This window comes from Protobothrops mucrosquamatus, unplaced genomic scaffold (genome assembly GCF_001527695.2).
Source record: "Protobothrops mucrosquamatus isolate PMUCROS unplaced genomic scaffold, P.Mucros_1.0 scaffold2649, whole genome shotgun sequence".
NCBI lineage: Eukaryota > Metazoa > Chordata > Lepidosauria > Squamata > Viperidae > Protobothrops > Protobothrops mucrosquamatus.
The window spans coordinates 256,721-268,205 of record NW_015388700.1 but is presented as its reverse complement, the minus strand read 5'-3'; the positions used below and the strand labels follow the sequence as shown (position 1 = coordinate 268,205).

General features: G+C 59.0%; 1 protein-coding gene across 1 annotated transcript in view; it reads right to left on the bottom strand.

Moving 5' to 3' along the window:
* Positions 1–1,459: 1,459 nt before the first annotated feature.
* CDH22 (cadherin 22) overlaps positions 1,460–11,485 on the bottom strand; it is a 48,203-nt gene continuing 38,177 nt past the window's right edge. Inside the window, exons 9-12 of the mRNA XM_015825468.1 lie at positions 7,794–7,915; positions 7,389–7,506; positions 2,632–2,883; positions 1,460–1,977 (exon numbers count right to left, since the gene is read on the bottom strand). Of these exons, the coding sequence (XP_015680954.1) occupies positions 1,460–1,977; positions 2,632–2,883; positions 7,389–7,506; positions 7,794–7,915 (1,010 nt within the window). The remainder of the gene's footprint in view (positions 1,978–2,631; positions 2,884–7,388; positions 7,507–7,793; positions 7,916–11,485) is intronic.

The following is an 11,485-nucleotide window of genomic DNA, read 5'->3' as shown; positions in this document are numbered from 1 at the left end:
CACCCGTGCCATAGGTTCGCCGCCACTGGCCCAGGTCATCTTCAGAGGCCGCTGTTCCTCACAGCCTCTTTGACACCAACTCAAGATGTCCACAGTGTCTCTGGCCGGGATCAGCATGGTCGCCTCTTTGCATGTGTTCAGAAGAGTTGGGCAGCAGACAGAGCCCCCCCCCCAGCAGGCCCTCCCTGAGGCTCAGCTCTCAGAGCCTCTCCCTCCCGGCCTCCCACCCAGAACCTGCCAACCTGGTGACCCCTGGGCCGTCCCCCCCCTAATAAGGAGGCCCCACAGATGAGAAGGAAATGGTTTATTTCACGTCCCAGGAGGACCTTGCAGGCTCACAAGGCTTGGGACTTCCAGGGGGGCTGCCAGCTCCTCCCCACTTGGAGCAGGGGGAGGGAGGGCTCAGCGCCTGCAGTGTTGGGGGGTTGTCCGTGTGACCCCCCTCCCATGGCTGTTCTGCCTGCGGTCGAGGGAGGCTGGGTGGAAAATGTCAGATACCCTGTTTGGCCCCTTCCTTGTCCCGGAGCCCGGCTGCTCCGGTTGCACCGGGGGAGGGGCTGGTTCCCCACCTGGGGCCGGAAAAGAGCCACGGAAGTTCCTGAGCTGGAGGGTGAACAGCCTCCCCTCCGCCCCTGGCAGAAGCGGCCGGAGGGGGGGTCACAGTGGTCAGAGGGGCTGGGAGAGGGGAGGGGATGAGCAGATATCCTGAGACGAGGCCTCTCAGTCAGCCAGTCAAGGGGGGGCAGCAGCCTAGGAAATGCCCCGGGCACAGGGGGGCCTTCTGCTATGGGAACCCTGGACCAGCTTTGTCCCAGCTCCCCCAGGGCCTCTTCCAAATGGAGTGGGGGGCCCGAGGGTCCCCCAGGGAGGCTGCGGGCACAGAAGGGGGCTGGTTGCTCTGGCTCCCCACCCCCCCCAGCCTGCAGAGGAAGGGGGGCAGGGGCAGCAGGGAGGACGGGGGAAGGGTGGCCAGGGGGAGCCTCTGTGCCTGGATCTCTGGACTGGCCGGAGCGCTTGGCCAGGAGCCCAGGGCCGGGTGCCCCCCCCCCCGCAAGAGCCCCAGTGAGGAGGAGCGCCTGGGGTCTTGGCAGAGACTCTGCTTAACAGATCAAAACTTGTCAAAGGCCGACAATCAAGGGACAAAATCAATTTGGCAACAAAAGGCGCCCCCCTCCGCCCCCCCCAGGCAGCTCTCTCCTGACACAGATCCATTTAAATGATAATTTGCCAGAGGAGCTGCCTGGCACTGGTCCTTCCTCCAGGGAGGGGGAGAGCCTTAATGGTGGCGGCGGAGGAGGGGGCTCCGAGGGGCTGCGCTGGTGGTCAGGCCACCCTTCTCCCACCAAGCCCCCAAGGTCCCTGGGCAGCCCCCTGGAAGAGGGCGAGGGCCCGTGGGGGGACTTGCGGGGCCCCGAGGAGCGCTGCTCCGGCGGCATTGCGTCCCCTGGCTGGGCCGGGCCTAGGTCTCCCAGCTGCCCCCCTCGGCCCGGGGCGCCGCATAGAGTGCGGCCAGCTGCCGGAAGCGGGGCCCCCAGCCGCCGAGATAGGAGAAGTCCTGCTCAGAGCCGGTCGAGCAGGAGGCGATGGAGCTGAGGGAGGCCAGCGGGGAGTCGGCCCCCTCGAAGGCGTAGGTCTGGAAGGAGTCATAGGGGGGCACCGAGGGGTCGCCGTCCGCCTGCCCCACTTTGCGGCTGATGTAGTCTCTGAAGAGGGAGAAGTCCAGGTCTGGCGCCTGGCGCCACTGGGGCAGGGAGTGCAGCTCCGAGGGCGGTGGGGGCGCCCCCTTCTCGTCCCCCCCCTTGGTCTCGCCAAACTCGTAGAGGCTGCGCAGGGCCGACATGTCGTAGGCCTGGGTGTCCTGCTCGCCCCCACCCTCGTCGTTGTACTTGATGACGTTGTCGCGCATGTCCTCGTCCTCCTCGGAGGGCAGGTGCCCCTTCTGGTGCCGCTTCAGGGCCAGGATCAGGAGGACCAGCACTGCAGCCGGGGGGAGGGGGGACATGTGGGGAGAGAGAGAGAGGCAGGCCGTGGAAGAAGCCCCCTGGCAAGGGCCGACCCCACCCCTCCCTGCCGGCTGACGGGCTTTGGAGGGGCCCAGAGTCATCCTGAGAGGAGGCTGCCCCCGGGCACCTGCCCCCTCCACCAGGACCCAGAGACAGCCCCATCTCCTCTCTGGCAGGGGGGCCTCTTCTCGAAGGGGCCCAGGCCCTCCTCCCCCCTGGCTGACCCCTGCAGGCAGGCCCTGAAGTCTCGGAGGAAGCAGCTCTGGGGAGGGGGAGGGGCCACTTGCAGACAGGCCTCGTCCATCTCACGCCCCCTGAGCTGAGGGCAGGAAGCCCACCTGCACCGCATTGGGGGACTGGCCTGACTGGGGGCCACACCGGGTGCAGCAAAAAGGACCTGAGCAGCCCAAGGCAGAGGCCGGCCCACCTGGGCCCTGGGGCTGGACAGCTGCTTCTGGCTCCGATTCCCCCCCCCCAGACTTCCCACTAGGGCTGCGGGCAAGACGTTGCCGTGCCAGCTGCAGGCCCTCCCGGCAGCACCTCTTCAGCCAGGCGGCCTCCTGGGGCAGTGCGGTGCAAGGGGCGGACCGTCAGAGAAGCCCAGGGTGTCCCGGGGGAGGACACTCACCCACGAGGATGAGGAGGCAGACCAGCAGGGCGATGAGGGCGCCGGGGCTGAGCGAAGGGGACACCACAAAGGCGGTGGTGTTGCACGACTGGATGGTGCCGGTGTCGTCGCAGCCGCAAATGTGGACGGTGAGGGTGCCGGTGCTGCTGAGGGCTGGGGGGCCACCGTCCACCACCAGGATGGGCAGCAGAAACAGGTCCTGTTCCTGGCGATTGAAGCCCAGGTGCTGAGTGTGCAGCCCAGCCGTGTCGTCTGGGGAGAGAGCAAGACCCGTGGGGGGGGGGTTTGCCAGCGAAGGGCACAATCCCTGCAGCCCCTCCGAAAGCAGGTGCCGCCCACTCCGGCCCTGCCACCCAGCCGCCTCTCCCTGTCCATCCCTCTGCAGAGGGCCCAGAGCTGGCTGGGTGGAAACAGGTGAGACGACCCCTTAGGGAGACCCCCAGAGAATCCCACACCCACATAGGAAATCCCCTGCAGGAGGAAGCAAGCTGGTGCTACTGCTGCCCCCGCCAGCTGGAGCAGGGGTGGGGGAAGGAGGGACAGAGACCCCTGGGCCCACCCTGCCCATCCTGCAGCAGGCAGTGGGGGGGGGCTGCTCTCTTGGGCTGGGAACCTCAGCCAAGGAGAGTCTGAGGCTGCCGGCCAAAAGAGAGTTTGGCAGTGGGACCAGAGCCTGAAGAGGTGGGGGAGGGGTCCTCTCCTCCGCTTAGGTTGCAGTGGAGGCTGGGCAGCCATTTGGCAACGGATGCTTTCATCTGGATTCCTGGTCTGAGAGGGTTGGGCTAGATGGCCTCAGGAGCCCGAGGGTTTTATGCTGCTTTCATCTTTTTGGAGTTGCCTTTTGTATATTTCCCATCAGCCCCTGGGAGGGATGAGCGAAGACTGTTGGGAGAGGAGGCCACCAGTAGATATTCCCCACAGGGTCACCCAAGGGATGGTGGTCACTCCAGTGGCGGCCTATATAGGAAGATGCTGGAGGAGAGTCTCCCTTTCGTGACAGACCCGACTCCTCCTGTGTGGGAGGGGGGTGTGTGACGAAGCCCCCTGGACTTCACCAGGAGAAACACGTGGGTGGAAAGTACACCACGGCTGATGACCGAGTCCCAGACGGCAGGCCCCAAGGAGGAGCCGAGCAGTCCGAAAGGCTCCTTTGACTGTCCGAATGACACGGCTACATTAAAGCCTTTGGGACCTCTAGTTGCTGATGTTGCTGGATAGGAAAAGCAAATCCGAAGTCAGAATTACCGTGGAAACACGGGACCTAAGAAGCACGAAGACGGGAAAGCCCCCCACAGAGAGAGATGAAATGACTACAAAGTACATCTCAGGCATCAGCAAATTGAGACGGACTCGCACCAGGCACTTTGGGTCAGAGGACACCATCCCTTATTACTCGGGACACAAAAAACAAAACAGGCCCAGTGCCACTTTTATCGCCAGGAAGGGTGTAGCGAGAACTGATCTTGGCCACAATGCAATCAAGGACCAAATAATGTCGATTAGACCGTGGACAATCCTTTAATTTGACATTCAAGTTTATGTTCCAACCTCCGATGCGGGGGAGGAGGAGGAGGAGGAGGAGGAGGAGAAGGAGGAGGAGAAAAAGAAGAAGGAGCAGGAGGAGGAGGAGGAGAAGAAGAAGAAGAAGAAGAAGAAGAAGAAGAAGAAGAAGAAGAAGAAGAAGAAGAAGAAGAAGAAGAAGAAGAAGAAGAAGAAGAAGAAGAAGAAGAAGAAGAAGAAGAAGTAGTAGTAGTAGTAGTAGTAGTAGTAGTAGTAGTAGTAGTAGTAGTAGTAGTAGTAGTTGCTGATGGATATTATGATCAAGCTGCATTGATGGATATTATGGTCAAGCTGCATCTGAAACGGGCAGACCAGGCGAGGGGGATGGGTTGCTCCTGGTTGGGAACGGGATGCCAACGTTGGAAATGGTTGGGAGGAAAACAGATTTGGAACCCGAAGTGGGAAACTTAAATGAAATGGGAGGATGAGTTATCGGTTCCTGCCAATCTAATTATTTCTTCATTGCTAATACAATCTCCCACCATCTCTCCGTTCATGGACACCACCAGACGGTGTAAACAGAAATCAAATCGACTGGACCACTGTTCCAGGGAGAGGGGGCTCGGCTCCAATGGCCAAGATGTGGTGGGGGGCTGGCGCAAGATGCTCGCCTGCAGCTTCCCGAGTCGAGCCAAAGTGGCAGCAGAAGAATCAGCGACCGGTTTCCGCGATCGGATCCTCAGCACAGATGCGCCATCTCCAAGGAATGGCTTCGGGGCCCTGAGTCCCACGGCTAATGGACCAGAGGAACCGTGGGCGGAAAGCAAGTGGTTAAGGACGCCTGTGGAAAGCGACGGCCAAAGACGAGCGAGGGAGGGAAGCAGCTGGAGGTCGAAAGAGACGGTGGACGCTGCCGGGAAGAGAAGCCAGCACCACACGAAGATCTCATCTAGGAGCTTAAGGAAGAACTGCAGAGCAAGAGGCCCCACCCAAAGTGGCCGGCCAAGCGGCTGTAGACAACTGCCTCCCCCCCACACACACACTCACTCGCACTGACGATGTTCCCTAGTTGGGTAATGAAACACCTGCAAGCAAACAAGTTCAGAGACATCAAGGAGACTTTACAGAGTACACAATCTATTCTACATTAACCATAATTTCACATGCTAGTAAAATGATGCTCAGAATCCTGCTACACAAATTAGCGCCCTGCACGAAATAGGATGTGCCGGGTGCTGAAGCCGGTTTTAGAAAACCCCAAGGAACAAGAGGCAGAGCAGCCGAGGCCCGCTGGATGAGGAAGAGGAAGGAAGGCCAGAGAGAAGCCCGTGGCTGCTTCATTGAGTAGGGAAAGGCCAGATCGGATCGTGTCAAGCTGTGGAATGCCCTCAGCAAACGTAGGATACCCCCCCCCCCCGTCCTCATGTGTGCCCAGGATCCCAGCCCAGAGGAAGCATGGCGGAAGAGACCAGCTCCAGGCTGGCAAAGGGGTGCGACGAGGCTGCTTATCCCCCCCTATTTATCCCACCAAGAGACTTTATATCGAGAGAGGCCAGGTTGAAAGAAGATGAGTGAGGCTTTAACGTGGGAGGAAGAAACATCAACATCCCACACCGTGCCGGGGACGCCGTCCTAGCAGTTGACCATGCAAACGGGCTGCCGGCTCAGGCAAGGAGAGTCCAGGAGCAGGGTGCGAAACGGGCCCATGGCTGAGGGCGAAGAGGAGCAGGCGCAGGACCCCGGCTGTGGCTCCAGCCTTCGAGTCGGCACTGAAGATAAAGAAGAGGCACCTGATGTTCAGGATGGCCTCTGAGCAGCACCAAAAGACAGACTGAGACTCCTGCAGGGAAGGGCTTGGATAATGTCCAGGTGCCACCAAAAGTTCTACCAAATGTTAAAACTATGCATGGAACGGTTTCCCTACAACGCTCCCTGGAAGCAAATGTTGGAGGCTTAGAAAGAATATTGACGTTTTTGAGCGATAGCATTGGAGGAGATTCATGAGAACGCAGTGAAAACGGATAAACAGATGAGGGGACAACACACACACACACACACACACACACACACACACACACACGGTGTTTCCACTCACGTCACCAACAACCAGGTTCAAAGGCTCGTATTTTGGACCCCTCGGGCCCAGAAGGAAAAAGGCAGCAGAAGGTGGACACGGCTGCAGCAGTGACGGGGGCACCTTGGGGAGACTGGGGGGCCGGGCTGGGGACAGACCCTCCTCCCACAGAAGATCCACCTACGTGGTTTGCTAACACAAACCGGATGGCGCCTAATCAGTCAATTGATTTTGTATATTAGCGGCTCTGATTGATTTGCCGTTGGGATTTTTGTCCAGGGCTGGTCCAGAAACCTCCAGAGCAGCAAGGGAGCCGGGAGGATGGGGGGGGGCTCCAGAGTCGGCTTCACTCAGGGCAGATCCTGCAATTAATATCTGGAAGACGGGCTGCTACCTCCCCTCCTAGATACTCTTACGAATTGTGAGTTAGAAAACTTTTTGCTTTAACCGCCATTAGACAATTGTTTTCCTCTTTTGTGGGACCAGGAGCCCAGAAGCGTCATCCTCCTTAACCTTCCCTGCTGAGCAACTCTCCGATGGGAGGGGAAAAGGGGGGTGCAGGGCAGTAAAACCTGCCCATCCGCCTTGGGAGTCAACTTCCGGAGACCCTCCCTGCCTCCCCCCCCCCACGGGCTCAGGTTGGGGAAGGATCCCTGAGCTGCAAAGTGGGGACCATCAGCCGACACCATCTGGCTGCCCGTCAGTCCCAGGCCCCGTAAGGGAAGGGAGCTGGGCAGGGCCACATTTGCCGCCTGGGAGGCTCGGCCAGCGGGCCCTCGCGCAGGGCAAGGCCAGGTGCCAGGTGGCATTCCCGTGGCCCCTTTCGGCTGCTGTGCAGGGCGAGATTTAAGGAAGAGCCTCCATCTGGGCTGGCATCCATCACTGTCTCGTCTTGGCTCCTACAGCAATATTTATAAATCACATCTCAAAACTAGCTACAAATTTGTACAAAGAAACAGATGGGCTGTTGGCGGCAGTTTGTCACCCGTGGTATTTATGCGGTGCCTGCGACAGCGAGGGAGGGAGGGAGGGAGGGAGGGAGGGGAGCTGGGAGGGACGAAGGGTCGTGGGGGACGGAGCCCTCTGGGGCAGCGGGAGGTGGGGGGTCAGGGCAAAACCCAGGGAGACGTGGCAGATGTGCAGGCAGACCTGCGGGCGGAGCGGCTCCCCAGGTGAGGCGTACCTGTGATGCCCAGCAAGGAGAAGTGGCGGCTGCCGGGGGCCTCGGGGGCCAGCCTGAAGTAGAAGCGATGGCCACTCGGCGGCTCGTCCCGGTCCACGACACTGATGGTCTGGATCAGCTGCGGGAAGAAGCGTGGAGGGCTGTTGGGGGAGGCAGCAGGAGGCGCCCCCCCACCTGCACGAAGAGGGCAAGCAGGGCCAGGCCAGGCCCAGGGGCAGCCCCCCCCCAAGGTGTGAACCCTGGGCCGGCTTGGGGAGCTCTGCAGATGGCAAGGCAGAGGCGCCAGGAGGCCCAGGGCCGGAAGCCTGCAGCTGAGTGCCAGGGGAGGGCCCGGAGAGAAGGGCTCCCCCCACACCCCTCCCCCAGACCACACACCACCCGCTTGGTGGGGCTGACCCTCCGCACCTCTCCTGGCTTGGCATCCTCGCAGACGGCGGCTTCATAGGGCATGGCCAGTTCAGGCGGATTGTCATTGACGTCCAGGATGCGAATTCTGAGCACCGTCCTGGACACTTGAGTAGGATTGTCTGGAACAAATGAAAACACACACACACACACAGCTGAGGCAGTGGACCTCAGCAGCAGCAGCCCCCACCCCATCCCCGATGCCAGGCTGGCACCCCACCCACAGCCTCAAGAGAAGCTACCCAGTCCTTAATAAGGAGGGCTGGCCCTCAGCCGCCACCCTCACGGATCTATCGGGGCTCCCGGGTGTCCTGCACAAGCAGAGGGTTGGACTAGAAGACCTCCAGGGTTCCCTCCCACCCTTCCCTTGGACTGGCTGGCAAGAAGACCAACTGGCATTTTGTATCTGCCCCTCTTCATGCCTGGGCCCAGCTCTCGGCCTAACCAGCATGGGGCACTGCTCAATTAGCCCCAAGCTAAAGAAGAGTTTCACACACACACACACACATACACACACACACAACGTGGGGCTTCTGGCTTCGAGCGAGGCTGCCGGAAGTCAGCAGGGCCGGGGAGGGCGCTGGCTGCAGGAAAGGCCTGATTAGCATGCAAGCAACACACAAAAATGCACAAATTTCCCAACAGGCAGGGAAAGATCGGCCTTTAGAAGGCCACTGAGGCTCTGCCCTCCAGTATCAGTAGTCTGTAACACCTTGTTTCCAAAATTGTTGAGTTTTACAGCATTGCCAGCAAACAGGGAAGATTGTTACACTTCAACAATGTTCAAAACACAAAGTGCCAATTTTCACGATAAATCCTGGATTCTTCTTCTTATTTAATTTATTTAAAGAAGTTCTTATTTAAGTCTTACTTAAAAGTTCTTATTTAAGTCTTCTTAATTTTAACAATTGGCATATATATTTTTGATATATATATATATATAAAATAAAGGGAACGCAAACTCCTTCAGTTCCATGTTAAAATGTTCCCTTTATTTTTTTGAGCAGTATATATATATATATATATATATATATATATATATATATATATATATGGTGGCATACAAATTTAATAAATAGCTGCCACCCCCTCCCTGAGCCTCCTAGCTGGGCACCCCCTCCCCTCGGCCCATCAGCAGCTGCCTCTGAATGATGCCCCCCCCAGGACTTCATTTACCCCTCCTCCCCCCCCCCCACCCATGATGGGTCCCAGAGAGTGGGCCCCAGGTGAGCCGGGGGGGGGGGTTGCACCAGCTGCAACAAAGGAGCCTGCAGGAACGCCCCCCCCAAAGCATGGGGGAGGGGGGCCCAGGGCCTGCCAGGACAGCCTCTGCCAGCAGGTGTGCAGGAAGGGCTTCCCCCCCCCTCATGCAACAGAGGCCCTACAGAAAGACAGCTTTGCTCTGGGAGTGGTTGTGAGTCAGAGCAGGTGTGTGTGTGTGTGTGTGTGTGCACTCTGCCCTTCTGGTAGTCCTGCTCCAACCGGGTGAGGCAGCTGAAGACAGATCTTGGTTGCCCACAGACCCTGGGAGACAGCCACGCATCAACCGGCACCCGGGTTCGAACACTCAGCAGGTTCCCACGTTCCTTGGGGGTGGGGGTAACTCTCCTTATGGGTTCCCAAGAAAAGCTCCCCCCACCCCACTTTTGCACGGGGGAGGGAGGAATTCCCCCTGCACCTGGCCTGGCCATGGTTATCCTTGGGTCTGAGCCCTTTGGAGCCCCCTCCTGCCAACCCCTGCATTGGGGGGGGCTGCCTGGCCATGTGCACTATTGGCCTGTGGGGGGGAGCACCTGTGCTTGCCCCCAGGCTGTGCTTCCCAGGGCAGGTACCTGCAGGCTCCCCCCATTGGTGAACACTCATCTGCTGCCTAGCTGCAGTTATTCACCGTTATTCTGATTTCCTGAGTTTATTTGCATTCTGTTTTTCAGGTCACAGGACCTCTTACCTGCCCCAGGTGAATCATTAAGAATATTAAAGTCCCATAAAAATAGAAGAGTGAGCAAAAGACACTCGCCGACAATGATGGATTTCCTTTTGTGATTCATAATAGCAATAGCACTTAGACTTATATACCGCTTCACGGTGCTTGTACAGCCCTCTCTAAGCGGTTTACAGAGTCAGCATTTGCCCCCAACCATCTGGGTCCTCAGTTTACCGACCTCGAAAGGATGGAAGGACGAGTCGACCTGGAGCCGGTGAGACTCGAACTGCCAAACTGCTGGCAGCCGGCAGTCAGCAGAATCAGCCTGCAGTGCTGCGTTCTGACCACTGTGCCGCCACCAGGGCTCTTAACTGCCTTTAAGGGGTTCAGAATTCATGGAAACCTGGAAACAGGCTAAGAGAAGGAGCGTTTCCCCCACTTTGATCCAGGAGGATGAAAGCCTGCTGTGCTGTCAATCAGGCTGTCAATCAGTCAACCATGCTGGCTAGTGAGGTGCCCAGAGAGCAGGTTGTGGGCACATCGTGAAGGGCCTGGCCCAGCACAAAGACCCCGGTGCCAGGAGGGTGTGTGTGCTCCCAGATGCACCTGGGAAGGTCCCAACTGCCCCCCAAGGAAGCCTCCGAGGGCCATCCAGAAGGTTCTGGGGCCTTTAAATCGGGGGTCCCCAGCCCTGGGTCCCCGGACTGGCACCGGTCCACGCCATGCCATAAACCGGGCTGTGCAAGAAAGCCCGGCCTCATCTGTGGGATGCAGGCAGCACCCAAAACCGGTCCCCCCCCCTCCGATCCACGGAAAAAGCTTTCTCCCCAGAGCTGGTCCCTGGTGCCCCAAAGGTTGGGGGCCACTGCTTTAAATCAATGCCTCTCTGCAGAAAGGAAGAAGCTGGGCTGGGAGAAAGTTACTGAAAGCCATAAATCTCCTTGAATGTCAAAGCTGACCATCTTCCCCTGGATCGGGGAATGTCTGCCTATCACGCCCAGGCCTTGGTTTGCAGGCCTACATCAGTTAAATGGCTCAAAGGGGCCCTTGGGGGCCAGGCGGGGCCCTTCCCTTCTCTCCCCTTGGCCGGCAAGTGGGGGAACAGAGGTCCCCACCCCTCTGCTGCCAGGTCTCCCCTGAAGGAGGCTGAGCCCAGCCAGGTGGGGGCCCAGGGGGTCCAAGACTAAAACAGCCCTTGACAACCCCCCCTCCCCTCCCCTCCCCTCCCCTCCCTCCGGAGCCATCCACGTCAGCCTCCCTTGCCAAGTCTGGGGGAATAATAAATCCCGCAGATTAACTCTGGGCTGTTCCGGGGTGCCTGCCAAGCTCGCCTTCCTGTTTCAGCTCCAAGAGGCCTCGTGTCTTTGGGCGCAGCGAGAGAAGCTAACCTGGGTCTCGGCGGGTGTGTGGACCCCTCCGTGCAGCCCGGTCTGCCCCAGGGCACCTTCAGGAAACCCCAGCTGGGGCATCCTCCCGCTGGCTCTTCCCCCCCCCCCCGCCTGGCCTCCCCAAGGGAAAGCTCTCCTTTGCCTCAGATTATTATGGGTTTTTCTTTGCCGATGGCTGAGATTTCACAAACTCCCCAAGCGGGAAAGGGGTTGACTTTCCAGAGGTGCCTCCAGTGTTAGCCTCTCCTCCTGTTTTCGGCTGATGTTCACTTAATTGGCTTTATATCTGGGTCATCCAACTTGGGAGCTAATGAGCAAAAGGTGGCTTCTAACTGGACCCCCCCCTCCCTCTGTGTCTCTGTAGCAGCCGGGCCTGCCCA